The 23,286-nt window shown below is 43.1% G+C and overlaps 2 protein-coding genes across 5 annotated transcripts in view; one reads left to right on the forward strand and one right to left on the reverse strand.

The window, feature by feature from the left end:
* The window catches only part of LOC140726268 (protein TBATA-like), a 40,023-nt gene extending 17,652 nt beyond the window's left edge, over nucleotides 1-22,371 (reverse strand). Inside the window, exons 1-3 of one of the 3 annotated variants that reach the window (XM_073042414.1) lie at nucleotides 22,221-22,371; nucleotides 18,661-18,731; nucleotides 1,706-1,781 (exon numbers count right to left, since the gene is read on the reverse strand). In XM_073042414.1, coding sequence (XP_072898515.1) covers nucleotides 1,706-1,770 — 65 coding nt within the window. In that variant the 5' untranslated portion in view covers nucleotides 1,771-1,781; nucleotides 18,661-18,731; nucleotides 22,221-22,371. Of the gene's footprint in view, nucleotides 1-1,705; nucleotides 1,785-18,660; nucleotides 18,732-22,220 lie in introns of all 3 variants that reach the window. The other 2 variants (XM_073042413.1, XM_073042415.1) reach the window with 2 other exon arrangements.
* Nucleotides 22,057-23,286, forward strand: part of LOC140726267 (alcohol dehydrogenase class-3) — a 30,684-nt gene continuing 29,454 nt past the window's right edge. The window contains exons 1-3 of one of the 2 annotated variants that reach the window (XM_073042411.1): nucleotides 22,057-22,105; nucleotides 22,249-22,354; nucleotides 22,489-22,588. In XM_073042411.1, coding sequence (XP_072898512.1) covers nucleotides 22,568-22,588 — 21 coding nt within the window. In that variant the 5' untranslated portion in view covers nucleotides 22,057-22,105; nucleotides 22,249-22,354; nucleotides 22,489-22,567. Of the gene's footprint in view, nucleotides 22,106-22,187; nucleotides 22,355-22,488; nucleotides 22,589-23,286 lie in introns of those variants that run through there. The other variant, XM_073042410.1, reaches the window with a different exon arrangement.

The raw sequence follows: 23,286 nt of genomic DNA on the forward strand, positions 1-23,286 counted from the left end.
CCTGCTAAGTTCCTCCAGCATTTTGTGTGTGTTGCTCATTAACATTGGTGGGCCAAAGGGCTTTTTTCAATACTGACTCTGTAAAAAGGATTATGGTTTTTTTTTTAAAGGTAATGATATGCATGCAACCACTGCAACAAGTTGAAAACATACATCTAGGGCAAGAAAAAATGTTCATGTTGCTACAATTGCCAAGGAGATCTCTGGAGTTTCAAAGAAGAATCTGCTTACACAGATTCTTTGAGGGGGTAACTTAACAGTAACTGATTAATGTATTACTTAATTTCTATAAAGTTATGAGAAGGTCAGAAGAGTGGAATAGGAAGTAATTACTTTCTGAAGCAACAAGGTCAGTGACCAAAGGAAGTAAATGCAAAGCAACAGGTTCAAGAACAAGAGGAAAATTGCATTCCTCAATAATAACCTGCTATTCCCTGTGTGAAAAGGTGGTGGAGGAAGAAACACTAATAGCATTTAGGATGTGAGAACCCCTCACGTACGATACCCTACAAATGTGTGTGGCCTCCATAGGTTGTGGTCGACCATGGGTATTGCGCCTCTGGTAGTCACTGGGAGTGGCTTCTCCAGGACGCAAGCCAGGGCAGAGTTGTTATGGAGATCTATCTGTTGCCCACGCAGTGGGACCCCCCCCCCCCCCCCCCAAGCTGATGACAGGTCCAAAGGAACGACAAAAGTCAATACAGTTTGGTGCCAGCAGCATCGCAGGAGTTGCCGTGCCGGTGCTGGGTACAGCAGTCAGCCGCCTTCAGGACTCCAACTCCGGACTTTTCCTCGGGGTTTACTCCCAAAGCCTTCCCCGTGAGCGGGTATAGCCGCAAGGCAGCGGAGGTTTTAAATCAGAGTTTTCCCTCTCCCATACCCTACAAGGCTATAGACAACAAGGCAGAATGACAGCCAGTGCTCCTGCTCTCGGCTTCAGTGACTGGATTCACTCCTGCTAATTGTATGAAGTTTGTATACTTTCCCAATGGGTTTCCCCCCACTACTCCAGCCTCTTCCCACATCCCATAGACATGTGGGTTGGCAAGTTAATTATCTACTGTAAATTAGCTATAGTGTGTGGATGAGTGGTAAAATGAAGGTGAGGTTAATGGGAATGTAGGGGGAATAAGAAACTGCATTAATGTAGGATTAGGTGTAAATGGGTGGTTAACAGTCCAGAGGGGGCTGAAGAGCCTGTGTCCATGCCCTAACAGAGACAATTCTGGAATACCGACAGGGAAGATGTGGAGAAAGTATTTTATAGGTGAGACCAAAACTGGGGGCCATAATCATACAGGGTGACTAATTAATTTGATAAAATTTCTTTAACCAGAGAGCAAAAGAGTTAGAAACATAGAAAATAGGTGCAGGAGTAGGCCATTCGGCCCTTCGAGCCTGCACCACCATTCAGTATGATCATGGCTGATCATCCAACTCAGAACCCTGTACCTGCTTTCTCTCCATACCCCCTGATCCCTTTAGCCACAAGGGCCATATCTAAGTTGTATGACAGAAATATGTTTAAAAGGAAACTGAGCTAACACAGAGGGAAGAGAGGAATAGAATTGTAGGAAAAGGTAAAGAGAGAGGAGCCTTGCATGGAACACAAACACGAGCATGAAGAAGTTGGACCTAACCCAGGGTTGTACATTCAGTGACACTTTATATATAAAAAATATATAGATAGAAGATTCAGACTTACCTCATTTTGAAAATGGTAGGTCCTAATTGAAAATTCATTGCTGGTGTCATTATAGCCTCAGACATGATTCACAGCACTGCTGAGGCATAAGAGGAAACAGAAAATGAACTCAGAGTTAAAACACAATACAGAAATTTACCGTGTGCTAACCATGGCAACACTTGGTGTTAATGTATAATCTCCAGAGTTTATATTGTAATGCAAGTATCATACTTGACATTTGTCACTTTCCAACCTTATTGCTGAAGGAAGGACACGGCAGAGCAATGAGAACATTGGAGGATAAGGGCATTCCAATAACCTGGCAGCCTCTTCTTCAATACAGTTAGATGGTAGCTGATCTATTGTGCCAACCCAACCTTCAGAAAGCATGACTGTGGTGTCTTTACTTACTGATCTCCAGAAGGAAACTAAGAAGTGGTCCTCGACATCATGGTCATTTCTACTTCCCTTCAGCTGTATGAGTGAAGGTGAAATACACAAACTATCTCAGGGTTCAGAAGTGAGGACTACCAGAATTGACTGAAGGGGAGCTAGATGATATGGGTTAGGTACTAAATGAATATGTGTTATCTGTACTCATCATGAAGGACATAGACCCTAGTGGCATCTAACTACGGTCAAGTAAGGACACATAGGTAATTTGGAGCGGATTGGTATTGGGGAGGGAGATGTTAGATGCCATTGGACATGTGAAGGTAATAAAATCCCAGGGCCAGATGAGATCAATCAAATTGTGCATGAGAAGCTAAAGGGAAGACAGCTGGATCACTGAATGGATGTTTTTTCCATTGTCATTGGCCATAATGCGAGATGCAAGACTGGACAATAGCTAATGTTCTTCCTTCAATTAAAGAGCAGCTGGAATAAACCAGATAACCACAGGGACAGTGAACCTTATGTCTGTAGTGGAGAAAATTCTAGGGGACAGAAGTTACGTACATTTGGAAAGGCAGGGCTTTTCAGGGTGCTCAGCATGGCTGTGTGCAGGGGAAGTCATGTCTCACTATTTTAATTGCGTGTTTTAGGATATAACTAAGAAGATTCACAAAGCAGGGCATGAAGATTATCTGTTTGAACTGTAATAAAGCAGATGATTTATAACTATATATTTCCAATGCAGAGAGATAGATTCCTGCAGTTTTATCTTTGCTTGCTCAGTTTAGTAGCTTTTCTGGTTATAAACTAAATCTTAATAAGAGTGAACTATTCCCATTGAATATGCAAGTTCCAATTTACAAACATTTACCATTTAAATTGGTCACAGACAACTTTACTTACTTGGGTGTTAAAATTACTAAGAAACATAAGGACTTATTTAAGGTTAATTTTTTACCTTTAATTGATCAGGTTAAACAACTGTTTACTCAATGGTCCCCATTATCTCTATCATTGGTTGGTCGAATCAATGCTGTTAAGATGATTATTCTAGCTAAATTTTTATACTTATTTCAAGTGTTACCAATTTTTATTTCTAAATCCTTTGGTCGTATATATGGCAGAATAAAACTCCTAGATTAAGTAAAAAATATTTACAGAAGTCTAAAAAAGGTGGTTTGGCATTGTTATGGACAAAGTCTTTATGATATGGAAAACGAAGGGTATAACATGCTTTCGTGACTTATTCATGGATAACTGTTTCATGTCTTTTGAACAGTTGTCTAATAAATATAGTTTACCCAGATCCCATTTTTAGATACTTACAAATTAGAAATTTTTTGAATAATATGTTACAGTCTTTTCCCAACTGATATAATGGAAAAAATTTTAGGTTTAAACCCTTATCAGAAGGGCTTAATAGCAACCATTTATGATATGATCATGAAAATACAGCCAGACATATCAGATAAAATTAAGAATGAATGGGAAAAAGAACTTCAACTTCCGTTACCTACAAGAAATGGGAGAAAATTCTACATTTAGTTAACTCTTCCTCTACATGTGCTAAACACGCGTTGATACAATTTAAGGTGGTGCATAGGGCTCATATGTCTAAGGACAAACTTGCTCATTTTAACTCCCACATTAATCCTATCTGTGATAGATGCTATCCCGAAGTAGCCTCTTTGACTCACATGTTCTGGTCTTGCCCTCTTTTAGAGAAATATTGTAAAGATATTTTTGGTATTATTTCAACAGTTTTGAGTATAAATTTACATCCTCACCTTATTACTGCAATTTTTGGCTTACCAATGGTGGATAATAGTTATTTATCCCCATCAGCTCATCGGATGATTGCATTTGTTACATTAATGGCTAGAAGATCCATTCTATTGAATTGGAAAGAAACTAATCCTCCAACTACATTCCAATGGTTTTCCCAAACTACATCTTGTTTAAATTTAAAGAAAATCAGAAGTGTTATTTTTGACCCTTCGATTAAATTTGAAGAAACCTGGAGACTATTTATTCAACACTTTCATATGAGCTAAATCGATCTTTCCCGAACCTCTTTTATTACCTTTAAATATTTGGATAGAGGAGCGGAGTTATTGACACTACCGTTTATATCCGTTATAATATAATAGCCCAGCTTTTTTTTCTCAGTTCAGTCTGCAAGTTAGTTATTTTTTATATGTTTTTCAATTTGGGTTTTTTTTTCTTACTGTATAAATACAGGGTGAGTTTGGGAGATTTGTTATATTTGTGTTATCAATAGTTTATACTTGTATATACTGCCCTATTAACTTTGTATTCCCAATCTCTCTGTATTTCTATTGTTACTCTGTTTTGTTTGAAAATTAATAAAAAGATTTAAAAAGAAAATAAAAGAACTGTAATAAGACATTTCACAAAGTTCCACATGGTAGGTTGGTGTAGAAGTTTAATGATTGATAGATAGATAAGTGGATACTTTATTGTTCCTGAAGGAAATTACAGCATTACAAGTACACAGGTATAAATATTAGAAGAGAAGTAAAAAGAATAAAAAATAAGTTACCACAAACAGTCTAACAGGAGGGGGTCATCACTTCCCGGCTATAGGTTGACTCATTATAGAGCCTAATGGCCAAGGGTAAGCATATGGGATCTAAGGCAAGTTTCAGGGTCTTCACCTGAAAAGTCAACATCACTTTGCCACTAGGGACACTGCTTTCCCATCAACTTCCTCCAGCATTTGATTTTTCTTGCTCTCAGTTTCAGCCTCTCTTGTGGATCAAAAATTGGCTTGGTGATACACAACAGAGAGTAGTGGTGGAAGGATGCTGTTCTGATTGAAAATCTGTAACCAGGAGGTATACTACACAGATTTGTATCAACACCCTTGTTATTTGTGATACCCTGGGGTTTAGTCCATCTGGTCTACTTTCAGACCCTTCAAATTCCCAAGCACTTTCTCCTTAGTAATAGCAACTATATTCACTTCTGCCCTGATACGTTCAAATTTCTGGCATACTGCTAGTGTCTTCCACAGTAAAACTGACACAAAATACTTAATAAGTTCATCCACTAATTCTTTGCCCCCTATTACAACTCTCCTGTGTCATTTTCCAGCAGTCCAATATCTACTCTCGCCTCCCTTTTACTCTATATATTAAAAAGATCTTTTGGTATCCTTTTTGATATTTTTGACTAGCTTACCATCATATTTAATCTTTTCTCTCCTATTGTTTTAGTTGCCTTTTATTGATTTCTAAAAGCTCCCCAATCCTGTAACTTCCCACAATTTTTAAAAATATTATATGCCCTCTCTTTTCCTTTTATGCTGTCTTTGACTTCCCAGGTCAGACACATAAAAACATAAGAACATAAGAAATAGGAGCAGGAGTCAGCCATCTGGCTCATTGGGCCTGCTCTGCCATTCAATAAGATTACAGCTGATCTGACCATGGACTCATCTCCACCTACCTGCCTTTTCCCCATAACTCTTCATTCCCGTACTATGCAAAAATCTGATTCATTGGGCAGAGAAATCCACATATTCACCACTCTCTGGGAAAAGCAGTTCCTCCTCATCTCCATCCTAAACCTACTCCCCTGAATCTTGAGGCTATGTCTCCTAGTTCTAGTCTCACCAGTGGAAACAACTTTCCTGGTTCTATCTATCTGTCCCTTTATATATGTTTCTACAAGATCTCGTCTCATTATTCTGAATTCCAGCGAGTACAGTCCCAGGTGACTCAATCTCTCTTCATAGTCTAACCCCTTCATCTCCAGAATCTCTTAAATTCAATCCCTCTAGCAATGAAGGCCAACATTCCATTTGCCTTCTCGATAGCCTGCTGCATCTGAAGACCAACCTTTTGTGATTCATGCACAAGCCCTCCCAAGTCCCTCTGCACAGCAGCATGCTTCAATCTTTTATCATTTAAATAATAACCTGATCTTCCATTTTTTCTTTCAAAGTGGAGGACCTCACATTTACCAACATTGTACTCCATCTGCCAGACACTTGCCCACTCAATTGATCTATCTGTATCTCTTTGCAGACTCTCCGTATCCTCTCCACAATTTGCTTTTCCACTCACTTTAGTGTCATCAGCAAACTTAGACACATTATACTAGGTCCCGTCTTCCAGATCGTTAATGTATATCATGAACAGTTGCGGGCCCAGCACCAACCCCTGTGGCACACCACTCACCACTGATTGCCAACCAGAGAAACACCCATATATCCCAACTCTCTGCTTTCTATTGGTTAACCAATTCTCTATCCATACTAATACATCACTCCCAACTCTATGCATCCTTATCTAAAGGGTAAGTCTTTTATGTGGCACCCTACCGAATGCCTTCTGGAAATCCAAGTAAATAACGGTCATCTGTTCCCCTCTATCCACTGAGCTCATTATATCCACAAAGAACTCCAGTAAGTTAGTCAAACAGGACCTGCCTTTGCTGAATCCATGCTGTGTCTGCCTGATGGATCTATTTCTTTTCAGATGCCTTGCTATTTCTTCTTTAATGATAGCTTCAAGCATTTTCCCAACTACAGATTTTAAACTAACTGGCTTATAGTACCTGCCTTTTGCCTACATCCTTTTTTGAACACTGGTGTGACATTCGCCATCCTCCAATCCGCCAGGACCTGCCCAGAGTCCAGAGAATTTTGGTAAATTATCACCAAAGTTCTACCATAACCTCTGCCATTTCTTTCAGTGCCCTGGGATGCATTCCATCAGGACCAGGGGACTTGTCTATCTTTAGGCACACAAGCTTGCTCTGCACTACCTCTTTAGTGATAGCTATTGTATTGACGTCCTCACCTCCTATTGCATCCATATCATCTCTCTGTGGCATGTTAGATGTGTCCTCCACCATGAAAACCAACACAAAATAGTCATGCAAAGCCTTCACCATTTCCTCAATACCCAGTATCAATTCCCCCTTCTCATCCTCCAAGAGACCTACTTTAGCCTCCCTTTTCCGCTTTATATAATTATAAAAACTTTTACTGTCCATTTTTATATGTTGTGCTAGTTTATTTTCATAATCTATCTTCCCTTTATTGCTTGCTTAGTGGTTCGCTGTTGCTTTTAAAGTTTTCCCAATCTTCCAGTTTCTCTCTAATCTTGGCGACTTTGTACGCACAAGTATTTAGTTTGATGCCTTCCTTTATTTCCTTAGCTATCCACGGCTGGCTCTCCCCATCCTTACTGTCCTTGCTTTTAACTGGAATATACTTTGTTGAACACCATGAATAATCTTGATGAAAGTCTTCCACTGTTCCTCAACCGTCCCACCATATAGCCAGTGTTCCTAGTCTACCCTATCCAACTCCTCTCTCATCCTGTTGTAGTCTTCCTTGTTTAGGCATAATACACTGATTTTTAAACAAACTATTGCGCCCTCCACTTGTGTGAGAAACTCAGTCATACTGTGATCACTCTTTCCAAGAGGATCCCTAACTACAAGATCTCTAATTTTATCTATGTCATTGCACTGGGCCAGATCCAAGGTAGTACATTTCTTTGTAGGTTCATTAACATGCTGTTCAAGAAAGCTATCATATGTGCATTCTATGATGTCCTCTTCAAGACTACCTCGACCAGCTTGATTCATCCAATCTATGTGCAAGTTAAGGTCCCCCATGATATCTGCTGTTCCATTCTTACATGTCTCAGATATTTCTGTTTATTGCCTGTACCACTGTACTGTTATTATTCTGGCCAATAGACAACTCCCACCAGTGATTTTTTTACCTTTCTATTCCTAATCTTTACCTGGATGGATTGAATATTCTGCACCTTAGATCGTCTATCATCTCTTACTATTGCCTTGATCCCATCCTTAATTAAGAGCGCTACCCCACCTCCCTTACCTTCCTGCCTATCCTTCCATATTACCTGATATCCTTGGATATTTGATTCCCAATCCTCTCCACCTTGCAATCACGGTTCTGTAATGACTACTAGATCATACCCCTTTATACTGATTTGTGTCACAAGGTCACTGACCTAGTTTCGAATACTACGGGTATTCAGATAAAGTGCCCTTACACTCATTGTGCTTTTAAAATCTAGTAGCCTTTGTCTCTTATGCGTTTGACTTTTCTGCACTCCACCTTTACTTTTCTCTTTTTTAACTTTAACTTTTACTTTCTCCATACTTCTCCAATCTGTTGAATGCACCTCCTTGCTATTTAGTTTAAAACCCGATCCACAACCCTAGTTATGCAATTCACCAGGATCCAGGTCCCACCACGATTCAGGTGGAACCCATCCCATTTGATACAGCTCCCTCCTTCCCCAGTACTGGTGCCAATTTCCCATGAACTCAAATCCACTTCTCCCACACCAATCCTTGAGCCAATCATTTAATTCTCTAATCTTCTTGACCCATATGCCAGTTTGCATGTGGCTCAGGTAGTAATCCAGAGATTGGCACCGTTTTGGTTCTGCTTTTTAATTCAGTCCCTAGCTGCTCAAATTCCCTCAGCAGAACCTCTTTCCTCACTTTACCTATGTCATTGGATCTTTCCCCGCTCACTGCAAATTCCTCTGCAGGTCAGATAAGATGTGCTGAACCAGGCACCAGGCAGGCAACACAGCCTTTGGGATGCTCTATCCTCGCAACAGAGGACTCCGTCTATTACCCTGACCATACTATCCCCAATTACCACTACATTTCTCTTCTCTCCCCCTTCTTGAATGGCTCCCTGAACCACGGTGCCACAGTTAGGTTGCTCATCCTTCCTACAGTCCCCACTCTCATCCACACAGGGAGCAAGAATCTCAGACCTGTTGGACAAACTCAAGGGCTGAGACTCCTCCAGTACTGTCTCTCGGATTCCTCTACCCACCTCACTCGCAGTCACACCCTCTTGTCACAGACCGAATTTGAGGCAGCTAATCTAATGGGTGTGACTACCTCCTGAAACAGAGAATCCAGGTAACTCTCCCCCTCCCTGATGTGCTGCAGTGTTTGAAACTCAGATTCCAGGTCATCAGCTTCGAGCTTGAGTTCCTCGAGCAGCCAACACTTGCTGCAGATGTGGTCACCAGAAACCACGATGGGGTCCACCAGCTCCCACATCATGCAGCTACAACACATCACCTGGTCCTGCACTTTCCCTGCTTTATTTAATTAGTTATAGTATGGTGACTTCTTTTATTCAACCACTACAAAACCTTTACCCACTCCTCTCCGGTAACTCCTCACTGAAGCCTTGAGCAAAAGTTGGTAAACTCTGCTCTCTCCATTGGTAAGCTACACCGCGAAGCAACTCTTAGTCCCCCCTTGTTAGGCCTACCACAACTTCGCCACTATTCTAATTATCAGTTCATTTTTTTCTTTGAAGAGCATGCTAAGCACCTCTATTACCGCTAATGCTAGCAAACAGTTTATGCAAAGACGGAAAAAACGGCCGCACAAAACAAGGGATAAGCTGGAAAACAATTCCTTTGTGGCGACCAAACACGTTATATAAACAGCCATATCCAAAATTTAAAATAGAGTAAAAGAATGTTACAGGCCAAACAACCAAACCTCTTTCTAACACTCTCCAAAACAGCTCACACAGTCGGACCGGAGTCTACTGCACCATCCTCTTTTAGAATACTTCATCTTTGGGATGTATCTATGCTGCACCTTCTGAATTGCCCCTAGAAACTCCAGACTCTGATGTTTTGTGTCATCCCTGCTACTGTCCCTTCGAATCAACTTTGCCCAGCTCCTCTCTCATGCCTCTGTAATTCCATTTGCTCCACTGAAATATTGATACACCCGACATCAGCGTCTCCCTCTCAAACTGCAGGGTGAATTCCATCATATTATGATCGCTGCCTCCTAAGGGTTTCTTGACATTCAGGTCCCTAATCAAATCTGGTTCATTACACAACACCCAATACAGAATTGCCTTTCCTCTAGAGGACTCGACCACAAGCTGCTCTAAAAACCCTTCTCGTAGGCAATTTACAAATTCCCTCTCTTGGGATCCAGCACCAACCTGGTTTTCCCAATCTATTTGCATACTGAAATCCTGATGACTATCATAACATTACCCTTATTACATGCCTTTACTATCATAACATTACCCTTATTACATGCCTTTACATGACCAATGAAATTTATATCCCACATCACAGCTACTGTTTGGGGACCATATATGACTCCCATCAGGGACTTTTTACACAATTTCTTAATTTTACCCTCAAGGATTCTCCATTTTCCAATCTTATGTCACCACTTTTCTAAGGATTTGATTTAATATTTTACCTACAGAGTCACCCCACCTCCTCTGCTTACCTGCCTGTCTTTTCAATACAATGTATATCCTTGTATGTTAAGCTCCCAACTGTGATCTTCTTTCAGCCATGTCTTAGTGATGCCCACAACGTCATACCTGCCAATTTCTATCTGCGCTAGAAGATCATCTACTGTACTCCAGTCAGAATTTGTGGTGCACTTGGGCATCAGTGACATAGGTAGAAAGGGGGAAGAGGTCCTACGCAGTGAACTTAGGACATTAGGGAAAAAGCTGAAAAACAGAACCAAGGTAGTAATCTCTGGATGTCTTCCAGTGCTGCGTGCTAGACAGGGCAGGAGCAGGATGATGGTACAGATGGTACAGTGGCTGAGGAAGTGGTGCAGAAGGCAGAGTTTCAGATTACTGCATCGTTGGGATCTCTTCTGAGGAAGGTATGCCTTGTACAAAAAGCATGGGTTACACCTGAAACCTGAGAGGAAACAGTATCCTTGTGGGCAGGTTTGTTAGAGCTGTTGAGGAGGGTTTAAACTAAGGTGATTGAGTAATGGGAACCAGAGTGATAGGGCTGAGGACGGGGCAGTTGGTATAGAAATCGATGCAGTGAGACTGTAATGAGGGACAGGCAGATGAAAGGGCAGAATTGTAGTTAGTGGGATGAGTTAAAGTGTAACATGGGGGCAAAGTCGAAAGGACTGATGAATACAGTACCGAAAGTGTTATGTATGAATCTCCTATCACCGCTCTGCCTGACTTTACCCTTTCCCGCTGAGCCTCAGAGCTGGCCACAGTACCACTGGCCTGGCTGCTCTGCTCTGCCCTGATAGTTCAAGTCCACCCAGTGGTATCCAAAGGTTACCACTTTTTGCTGAGGGGAATGGTCACAGGGGGACCCTGCACTCAGCATCATCAGCTAACACACGTAGTCGAGTATGATTCTTCTCCTGGAGGCTAATCTGGTCACTTGTGGGTCTTGAGATGACTGAAGAAGCTAATCCGTGATCTGCTACTCCCTTTACATCACCTGGTGGTCACCCATCTACTATCTGAAGCTTGCACCCTGGGTGTGATGACCTCAGTAAAAGACTCATCTTTGAAATTTCCAGCCTCCCGGATGGTCCCGAGTGCCTCCAGCTTCAGCTCCAGTTCCTTGACCTTGTCAGTCAGGAGCTGAATTTGGGTGCACTTCCTGCAGATGTAGTCATCAAGAAGCCCCTTGGGTACCCTAAGATCTCACATCTCCTTGCCTGAACTACCATCCTGCCCACACTTGTCAACATCACTAACACTATCAACTCCAGAAACTGAATAGCATTACGGACACTAAATTCCCCTACTATCAATATTTTACTATTGATCAGGAACTCGAGCAACATCCTACAGATGTACCGTGGAGATCATTCTGATTAGTTGGATGGCCACCTGGTATGGAGGCTACGATGCAGCTGCAGAGGGTAGTAGTCTCAGCAAGCTCTGTCATGGGCACTACCCTCCCCACCATTAAGAACACCCTCAGAAGGTAATGCCTCAGGAAGGTGGCACACACCATTAAGGACCCTCACCAACCAGGACGTGCCCTTGTCTCATTGCTACCATCGGGGAGCATGATGATGCACATGCAGCATTTTAGGAACAGCTTCTTCCCCTCCACCATCACACTTACGAATGGTCAATACTTCACTGTCTTTTTGCACTGTTTATTTAGCTTTCATATATTTCTTATTGGAACTTACAGTAACTTTTCAAGTATTGCACTGTACTGTTGCCACAAAACAGCAAATTTCACAATGTACGTCAGTGACAGTAAACCTGCTTCTGAAACTGAACTGGAATAGCCCTATACACAAGCACAAGAGATTCTGCAGATGTGGGAAACCCAGGGTAACACATCTAAAATGCTGGAGGAACTCAGCGGTTCAGACAGCATCTACTGAGGAGAATAAACAGTCAACGTTTCAGGCTAAAGCTTTTCATCAGGACTAGAAAGGAAGGGGGAAGAAGCCAGAATGAGAAGGTGCAGGGAGGGGAAGGAGGACAAGCTAGAAGGTGATAGGTGAAGCCATTTGGGTGGGGAGGGGGGATGAAGTGAGAAGCTGAGAGGTGATAGGTTGAAAAGGTAAAAGGCTGAAGAAGAAGGAATCCGATTGGAGAGGAGCGTGGACCATGGGAGAAAAGGAAGGAGGAGGGGCAGCAGGGGGAGGTGATAGGCAAGTGAAGAGGAGAGATAAGAGGGGAACCAGAGTGGGGAATTGAAGAAGCGGTAAGGGGGGGAGGCAGAAGGGGGAAGATTTTAATCAACATGGAATGCTGATTTGGACTCTCAGGTTTATAATGTGTTCCGGTTCTGGTCACTCCTTTTTGTTACTACTTTTGATCAATTTTTGAATTGGAACAGCCTGCAGATAATGAACGCTGAGCTGAACTGTACTGAAATATGCTTTGTGATTTTGTATCTTTTATCAGGCCAAGACCCTTTATCAGGTCTGGAAAGGAAGGGGGAAGGGGAAGGAGAGTAGTGGGAAGTTGATAGTTGAAGCCAGGTGGGTGGGAGAAGCAGACAGATGGAGAAGAAGGAATCTCATAGGAGAGGAGAATAGATCATGGGAGAAATGGAAGGAGGAGGGGCACCAGGGGGAGGCGATAGGCAGGTGAGGAGAAGAGGTCAGAGACCAGAGACCAGAGTGGGGAATTGTAGAAGAGGGAAGGGGAAAGGGGAAAAATTACTGGAGAAATCAATGTTCTTGCCATCAGGTTGGAGGCTCCCTAGACGGAATGTGAGGTGTCACTCCTCCAACCTCCGAGTAGCAGAAGAGGAGGTCATGGACCAACATGTCAGAATGGGAATGGAGATAGGAATTAAAATGGTTGGCCATAGGGAAATCCCACTTTTTGTGGATGGAGTGGAGGTGCTTGACAAAGCTATCCCCCAATCTACATCAGGTCTCACCAATGTAGAGGAGTCCACAATGGGAGATCTGGATATAGGAGACAACCCCAGCAGTATTGCAGGTGAAGTGTTGCCTCACCTGGGGCCCTGAATGGAGGTGAGGGAGAAATGTAGTACTTCTGCTGCTTGCAGGGCTAGTGCCAGGAGGGAGGTCAGTGCTCAGGGAGGAACGGACAAGGGAACCATGGAGGGAACAATCCCTGCAGGAAGTGGAGAGTGTGGGGGAGGGCGGAGGTAGAGATGTGTTTGGTGGTAGGATCCCGTTGAAGATGGTGGAAGTTGCTGTAGGATGTGGAGGCTCATGAGGAGAAGAGAAACTCTCTCCGTTAAGGCGGTGGGAAGATGGGTTGAGTGCGGATGTCTGGGAAATGGAGGGGATGCGGGTGAGGGCAGCAGCATATACATAGTGTGGTTAACAAGAGCTACTCAGAGGACAGGGATCCTGCAGTGAGTATCTCATATCCTAACTCTGCAAAGTCTGTCCATCATCTACAAGGCTCGAGTCAAGAGTGTGATAGAACACCCTCCATTTGCATGAACAAGTGTAACTTCAACATCACTGAAGAAGCTTGATAACATACAGGACACTTGTTAGGCAACCCATCCACTTACTCCACTACTACATGGACAGAGGCAGCATTTTGTACCATCTGCAGGATGCACTGCCCCAACTCACTGAGACCCCGTGAACAGCACCTTCTAAACCCACCACCTTTACCAGCTAGAAGGTCAAGGGAACTCCACCACCTGAATTTTGCCCTACAAGCCATCATGCTGAGTTGGAAATATATCCCTGTTCCTTCACCATCAAGGTCCTGAAAACCTCTCCCCAACAGTATCGTGTGTGCCCCCGATATTATCTCAAACCTCAAAGACTTCAAAGGTTCAAGAAAGCAGCTCAACACCAACTTCTCAGGAGAATTAGGGTTGGACAATTAAATTCTGGCTCACCCTGTAAAGCCCACATCTTTTGGATCAGTAAAAAAGTGGGCAAAAAGTTCAGCATGGTTGTCATGGGCTGGATGATGCTGCGCAACACTATGAATTCTGTTACTTGTTTCCAAAGTATCTTTGTAGAGATAAAGCCAAGGTTAGAGATAAGACTGCGAGAAACTCCAGCACATTTTATCAAACTGCTTATGTATTATCAAGGACGGTATGATATGAATTATAAGTCTGAGTAACAGACACTGCTAGTTTACCAACAATTTCAGGGCCCTTGTATTTGAAGGCTCTCAGTGCACTGGAGCTCTGCTCACAGAAGGCAAGCTTTTTCTAATGGTAGGGATATCAAAAATAAAAAAAATATATAGGTTTAAGGTGAGAGAAATTAGGTTTAAAGGGGATTTTATTTTTAAACAGCTAAGGTTGATATCTGGAGGGGAAGTGGTGGAATGAGATCGAGTACAATTATAACATTTTAGGGACATTTAAGCAGATATTGTGGATTGGAAACTGAAATATAAACCTTCTGATACAGAGATACAACATTTAAGATACTGGACCAACTTACAGAATCTTAGAGTCATAGAGCAATACCGCATGGGTACTGGCCCTTTAGCCCACCTAACTAATCCCAATTTCCAGGCCATCTGCTGTCAAGCCCTGCCACTCCAACATGCTTCTTAAATACTTCTAATTTACCTACCTCAAGCACTTTCTCTGACAGTTCTTTCCATCCTCTGCATGAAAAAGTTTCATAGAAACATAGAAAACATATAGCACAATACAGGCCCTTCGGCCCACAAAGCTGTGCCGAACTTGTCCCTACCTTAGAAGTACCAAGGCTTTACCCATAGCCCTCTATCCTTCAAAGCTCCAGTTAGCCATCCAGGAGTCTCTTAAAAGACCTTATCATTTCCGCCTCCACCACAGCCACCAGCAGCCCATTCCACGCACTCACCACTCTCTGCATAAAAAACCTACTCCTGACATCTCCTCTGTACCTACTTCCAAGCACCTTAAAACTATGCTCTCTCGTGCTAACCATTTCAGCCCTGGGGAAAAGCCTCTGACTATCCACACAATCAATTCCTCTCATTATCTTGTACACCTCTAATCAGGTCACCTCTCATCCTCTGTTGCTCCAAGCAGAAAAGGTAGAGATCACTCAACCTATTCTCATAAGGCATGCTCCCCAATCCAGGCAGCATCCTTGTAAATCTCCTCTGCACCCTTTCTATGGTTTTCACATCCTTCCTATAGTGAGGCGACCAGAACTGAGCACAGTACTCCAAGTGGGGTCTGACCTGGGTCCTATATATCTGCAACATTACCTTTCGGCTCTTAAACTCAATCCCACAATTGATGAAGGCCAATGCACCGTATGCCTTCTTAACCACAGAGTCAACCTGCGTAGCAGCTTTGAGCGTCCTATGGACTCAGACCCCAAGATCCCTCTGATCCTCCACACTGCCAAGAGTCTTACCATTAATACTATATTCTGCCGTCATATTTGACCTACCAAAATGAACCACTTCACATTTATATGGGTTGAACTCCATCTGCCACTTCTCAGCCCAGTTTTGCATCCTATCAATGTCCCGTTGTAACCTCTGACAACCCTCCACACTAGTTTCAGCGACAGGTTACTATCGATGCAATGCTCCTCAGACAGGATGATGAGGTCAATACTCCCCAATGCCATTAGGCTTTACAATTCAACCGCCAGGAGTAAGATATGTTAAAGTGCCGGGGTTGATTGTATTTAAGTAAACTACTTAAGAACTTTTTAAAAGCTATTATTAATGCTTTTTGAGAGAGTGATTTAGATGCATATCATATTTTTACTGAGTTAAGTATTGTATGTAATTAGTTTTGCTGCAAGTGTATGGGACATTGGAAAAAATGTTGAATTTCCCCATGGGGATGAATAAAGTATCTATCTATCTATCTATCTATCTATCCACAACACCTCCAACCTTTGTGTCATCAGCAAATTTACTAACCCATCCCTCCACTTCCTCATCCAGGTCATTTATAAAAATCACAAAGAGTAGGGGTCCCAGAACAGATCCCTGAGGCACACCACTGGTCACTGACCTCCATGCAGAATATGACCTGTCTGCAACCACTCTTTGCCTTCTGTGGGCAAGCCAGTTCTGGATACACAAAGCAAGGTACCCTTGGATCCCATGCCTCGTTATTTTCTCAATAAGCCTTGCATGGGGTACCTTATCAAATGCCTTGCTGAAATACATATACACTACATCTACTGCTCTTCCTTCATCAATGTGCTTAATCACATCCTTTAAATCTTTCCCCTCTCATCTTAAACTTATGCTCCCTAGTTTTGGACTCCCCTCCTCTGGGGGGGGGGGGGGTGGTGCAGAAAGACTATTACCATCCACCTAATCTATGCCTCTCACAATTTTAAACGTATCTGTAGATAGATAGATAGATAGATACTTTATTCATCCCCATGGGGAAATTCAACATTTTTTCCAATGTCCCATACACTTGTAGCAAAACTAATTACATACAATACTTAACTCAGTAAAAATATGATATGCATCTAAATCACTCTCTCAAAAAGCATTAATAATAGCTTTTAAAAAGTTAAGTAGTTTACTTAAATACATTAAATACAATCAACCCCGGCACTTTAACATATCTTACTCCTGGCGGTTGAATTGTAAAGCCTAATGGCATTGGGGAGTATTGACCTCTTCATCCTGTCTGAGGAGCATTGCATCGATAGCAACCTGTCGCTGAAACTGCTTCTCTGTCTCTGGATGGTGCTATGTAGAGGATGTTCAGGGTTTTCCATAATTGACCGTAGCCTACTCAGCGCCCTTCGCTCAGCTACCGATGTTATACTCTCCAGTACTTTGCTCACGACAGAGCCCGCCTTCCTTACCAGCTTATTAAGACGTGAGGCGTCCCTCTTCTTAATGCTGCCTCCCCAACACGCCACCACAAAGAAGAGGGCGCTCTCCACAACTGACCTATAGAACATCTTCAGCATCTCACTACAGACATTGAATGACGCCAACCTTCTAAGGAAGTACAGTCGACTCTGTGCCTTCCTGCACAAGGCATCTGTGTTGGCAGTCCAGTCTAGCTTCTCGTCTAACTGTACTCCCAGATACTTGTAGGTCTTAACCTGCTCCACACATTCTCCATTAATGATCACTGGCTCCATATGAGGCCTAGATCTCCTAAAGTCCACCACCATCTCCTTGGTCTTGGTGATATTGAGACGCAGGTAGTTTGAGTTGCACCATATCACAAAGTCCTGTATCAGTTTCCTAAACTCCTCCTCCTGTCCATTCCTGACACACCCCACTATGGCCGTGTCGTCAGCGAACTTCTGCACATGGCAGGACTCCGAGTTATATTGGAAGTCTGATGTGTACAGGGTGAACAGGACTGGAGAGAGCACGGTCCTCTGCGGCGCTCCTGTGCTGCTGACCACCGTGTCAGACCTACAGTCTCCCAACCGCACATACTGAGGTCTATCTGTCAAGTAGTCCACTATCCAATCCACCATGTGAGAGTCTACTCCCATCTCCGTTAGTTTGTGCCTTAAGATCTTGGGCTGGATGGTGTTAAAGGCACTAGAGAAGTCCAGGAATGTAATCCTCACAGCACCACTGACCCTATCTAGGTGAGAGAGGGATTTGTGCAGCAAATACGTGATAGCATCCTCCACTCCCACCTTCTCCTTATACGCAAACTGAAGAAAACTTGAACAATTCATCCAAATACGAACATGAATTTCGCCAGCACAACTGATGAATTTTAATTTGTGGTGGAATAAATATGGACTAAAAAGCCATAATTGGTATTGGTAAACATGAAACTACCAGACTGATTTAAAAATGACACTGGAACCATGGACATCCTTCAGGGAATGGAAACGGTACTCCAGACTCAATAGCTTGATTGACTCTCCACACACTCAGGTCTGGCAATATCTGCTGACAAAGTCCAGGTACCATGAATAGATACATCTTGTACTAGGAATGAAGCTGTCAGTGCTCCAACTTGCCCATTTATCTCAGGAAACACACCACATGAAGCATAATATCTCTCTTGCCTCAGGGTTCCTGTGCTAAAGTCTTACTGTCATGGTTTATGATGGAATTGAAACTGTTCGATAGATTTTATGCCCATTCCTGCACTTGGGTACTGTCCCCAACCCTCCTTCGTCCCCCCCGGAACACAAGTGCATTAGGATAAAGGTTCACCTCATTTCTGAGGAGATTTACAGATCTGACCATGAATATAATATTTGATTATAGAGTTACCGATAACCCTGGTCACGTGTTTTAACTGAAAATATGAAGAGGAAATGATAATTTTCGGTGTTAATATTTAGCCTTCAGCTAGCAAAAAAAAAATTACCTCAATACTCGCCTGAAACGACCTCTCTCGCCATTTTGCAGGTAACTGGAGTCCAACGTGAAGACTGCAGTGGCTACCGACCCCTGAGGCGCAAGATAGTTCAAGAAAGAGCGATTGTTACGAAATGAATATTGTTTGGGGAGGAGGGGGAGGGGGAATCCCTTTCATTATAGGTCATTATCCGTCTCCCCACATCGGCTGATTTATAATCATCAATGAAAAGTCAATGCTTTGGAACCTCTGCGCGATTTTCCAATCTAATCTTAGAAGAAACCCTATTCACTTTCATTCACATATTTTCAGCAGGATGCGTATTTGTGAAGACACCACATATTCCTGATGAAGGGTCCCGGCCAAACGTCGACAGTTTACTCTTTTCCATAGATGCTGCCTGGTCTGCTGAGTTCCTCCAGCATTTTGTGTGTTGCTATGGAATTCCAGCATCTGCAGATTTTCTTGTGTTTGTGATATTATTCAACTAATGTTTTCATCTACATAACTTTAATTACCTCCACTCACTTTATTACCACCAACTGGTGACAATGTTATCCGCAGTTCGGTATTAATTTTCACCAAACTGTTATTACCTCTGGTCTAAAAGACCCTTCTCTCGAAATCCCCCGCGCCTCCCGACTCGTTGTGTTTCCAGGGTTGCGTGAAAGGCCGTTGTTCGCCTTGTCTTACTAGCCCGTGAGGCACAACACGCACGCCAAACCTTTGCTCTCCTCGCTCTGAGCAAAAGCTCTGCTCTCGCCCCGAGTCCGAGACAATACCAAACCTGCCGAGTGTGGGATGAAACTTCTGAAGTATTAGCTTGTAATGAAGGTTTAAGTTTGTTGAGGCTGAAATCCCCCCCTACGCGCCCACTAATCAACATCACCACTCTCCACGTCTTAGCAACCTCACAATGACTTGAGCAACACCGAGCGGTAAGAAACATTCCTATTGCCGGTGCCCAAGACAATGGTGATCTTCAACAAACAAACTTCACAAAAGTCTGTAGCTACGAAACAAAAGGAAACCATGACAAATAGTGGGAAAAAAGTACAGTCAACGTTTCGGGTCGAGCCCTTCGGCAGGTCTCCGCCCGAAACGTCGACTGTACTTTTTTTCCACAGATGCTGCCTGACCTCCTGAGTTCCTCCAGCATTTTGTTTGTGTTGCTTGGGTTTCCAGCAACTGCAGATTTTCTCTTGTTCATGCCAAATAGTCCCCGACCTTGGACAACTACATGGATAGGAAACAAAGGATATGGGCCAGACTTAAGCAAATAGGACTGGCTTAGATTGGCATCTTGGCTGGCAAGAAACAGTTAGTCCAAAATATGTATTTTGTGACTATGACTTTATGACCATGGATGTTGCCTGTCACAGAGTCGTTTCAGCATTTTCTGTTTTTATTTCAGATTTCCAGCATGAGTTTTTAAAAATATTTTTTCATCTCCTACTTAAATTATTTTCTCCTCCACCTGGCTAGGCTTCTGTGGATAACAAACCTCACAAGCTTTGTTTACAGTGCCCGGGGCAATTAGGCGATAAACCAGTAAGAATCCTGGACACCATCTATTGCAAGGAAGAGCCTGGCCCTGGGGCAGGGAAAAGGACCAATCATTTGGCCAACTGGAGATCTCTTATCTCAGAGTTGTGAGAGTAGTTTGGGTGAGTACTGGTCCAAAAGGAATTATTGACTCCAGATCAACATAATTTACAGGGATATTTGCAATTGATATAATAAAGTGTTTCAATACCTTTGCAGGTAATTTTGATTAATTAGGATTTGTGTGGTCATACACTAAGTTAATTGATAAGGATAAGGGTCAGTACTGGGTTTGTTTTTCCAGGAGTAAAGGTGCTTAAGAGAGAATCTGATTGAGGTACATAAAATTATGAGGGGTGTAGATAGGGTAAACTGCAGGACCTAATCACCCATCCCAATGGACCCAATCTCAGTTGCCAGCCCAAAAGATCCATTTATTCCCACTTGTTGCTTTCTATCTCTTTAGCTATTTCTCAATCCATGCCAGATACTCTACTCCCAATTCTACGTGTTATCACTTCAAACATTTTTCCTCAACACCAATTAACATAGTACATATTTGGATGAAAGCAGTGTCATAGGTAGACAGGGTAATGAAGTTGGCATTTGGCATTCTGTCCTTCATCAGTCAGGACATTGAGTGTAAGTTGGGACATTATGTTGCAGTGGTACAAGACATTGGTGAGGTCAATTTGGAATTTTGTGTACAGCTTTGGTTATGCTGTTATAGGGAAAATGTCATTAAGCTGGAAAGAATGCAAAGAGGATTTACGAGAATGTTGGCAGGAATCAAGTCATAAGCAGAGGTTGGGCAGCCTAAGGCTTTATTTCATGGAGTGTTGAAGACTGAGACGTGATCTAAGAGAGATGTATGAGGGGACATAGATAGGGTGAATGCACACAGCTTTTTCGGCAAACCTAGAGGTCAGTGGTTTAAGGTGAGAGCAGAGTAATATTTAAATAGGCCTGAGTGAGAGAGTGGTGTGTAGCAATCATAAGACAGAGCAGAATTAAGTCATTCAGCCCATCGAGTCTGCTCTGTCATTCAATCTTTGCTGATTTTTTCAACCCAAAACGTTGACTGCTTCTTTCAACGGATGCTGCCCGACCTGCTGAGTTCATCCAGCTTTTTTGTACGTCTTGATAAGAACCTATCAACCACTGCCTTAAATACACACAATGACTTCACCCCCACCACCCTCTGTGGCAACAAATTCCACAGATTCATCACACTCTGGCTAAAGAAATTCTTCCACATCTCATTTTTAAGAGACATCCCCTTATTCTGAGGCTGTGTTCTAGACACCCCTATAATGAACCTATCCTCTCACATCCACAATATATAGGAGCTGGCAGGAGAAGTGCTTGAGGCAGGTTTAATAACAGCATTAAAAACATTTGGATAAGTACATGGATTGGAAAGGTTAGTGGGATACAGGTCAAATGCAGGAAAATAGGACTAGCTTAGATGGGCATCTTGGTTAGTGTGGGCAGGTTGGGCCAAAGGGCTGTTTTATTTTAAATCTCTACACCCCAAGAGGTCAACCTCACTGACAAATGAAAATGACCCTTTGTCTAAGTCCTTCATGACTTTACAGACCCAGATATGGACCACCGCCCTTCTCCAGATTAGTACTATGGGATCCTCTCTATCCATCAGAGCAGACGGGCTTTGGTTAAATCAATGCATGGCTGCAGAGGGTTGTAGACTCAGCTAGCTTCATTCCGAGCGCAACCCACCCCATCATCGAGCAAAGGCATTTTCAAAAGGCAATGCACCAAAAAGGCATCATTCGTCACTCTGGACCCACTGCAAGCCGGATATGCTCTCTACCATTTGGGAGAAAGTACAGGAGCCTGACGATGCACACACAACGATTCAGGAACAGCTTCTTCCCCTTCGCAATCAGTTTTCTGAATGGTCCGTGAACACAAACTCTTAATTGACTGTTTATCTATCACTTAATTTATTTATATGCCTTGGAATGTACTTCTTCTGAAAACAAATTTCACGACATATGTCAGCAATAATAAACCTGATTCTGATTTTGGTTCCTCCAACAGTGAGGCATTCCTGCACCAAGACGGATTTTGTGCATAAGATCCGGCCAAAGCTGCCCGACTCGACCAGACCGAAGCGCTTCCCATTGTCGACGGGAAACGCGACACGGTAACTTTGTCGGTCGGTCAGTCGGTCAGGAGGGGTCACGGCTCCTCACCCGCCCAGCCCATTGAGGGCAGACGTCGGTTTAGCCAACCAGAATCTGGGTGCCTATGATTGATATCTACTTTGACCATTCACAGATTAGATACGCGCCGCTTGGCGTTCCCTTGCTGCAGCTGCTTGGACGGTGAACTGCCTCGCTTCTGCAGCGCTGAGAAGATGGCGGGGACTGCAGGCCAGGTGAATTGGGAATCTTACAGCCCGGAGTGCCTTTGCTGGGGTCGGGGTCAGGTGGTAGGGAAGGCGGCTGTGCAAGGTGTCCTGATCGCAGGCCCGGCTGGTGTATCCAGTGTAACCCCTCACAGCAATGTTACAGGACGCAGCGTTGTGTTGGAGCGAGCCCAGGGCAGTCCGTCTACCCGAGGGTGCGGTGCGGTGCGGTTGTGTGTTGCTATTCCGGGGTGTTTGAAACAGGTTGGGTGTTGCCGGTTTGAGGATTTGGGGGGGGGGGGTTCCATTATCAGACTGGAGGGGGTTAAGGATTAAACAACATACAGTTAACAGCGAAGATTGAACTCGGGTTATTGACGGTCTTTTTCAGAGCGGAGTAGTGAACTAAGTTCATGTTTTCTTGTTCTAAGTCAGTCAATCAGCTGCGTTCTAATTTTAAGTACAAATGAAATATATCAAAAACACACAATTTCTAAATTAGTTGAATGTTTGTGGTACATTTTCAAAGGCCACAGTGCATATGGTGTACTGTTCTGGTCGTCCCATTGAATGATGTTGAGGCTTTGCAAAAAGGATGCAGAAGATGTTCATCAGGATGCTGTTCGGCTTAGAGGGTAGGACTTCTAAGGAGGGTTTGGGCAAACTTGAGTGGTTTTCTCTCCCATTTCTGAGGCTTGGGAGAGCCCTAATAGAATTTTATAAAACTA

The sequence above is a fragment of the Hemitrygon akajei genome, chromosome 4, assembly GCF_048418815.1.
Source record: "Hemitrygon akajei chromosome 4, sHemAka1.3, whole genome shotgun sequence".
In the NCBI taxonomy this organism is placed as follows: Eukaryota; Metazoa; Chordata; class Chondrichthyes; order Myliobatiformes; family Dasyatidae; genus Hemitrygon; species Hemitrygon akajei.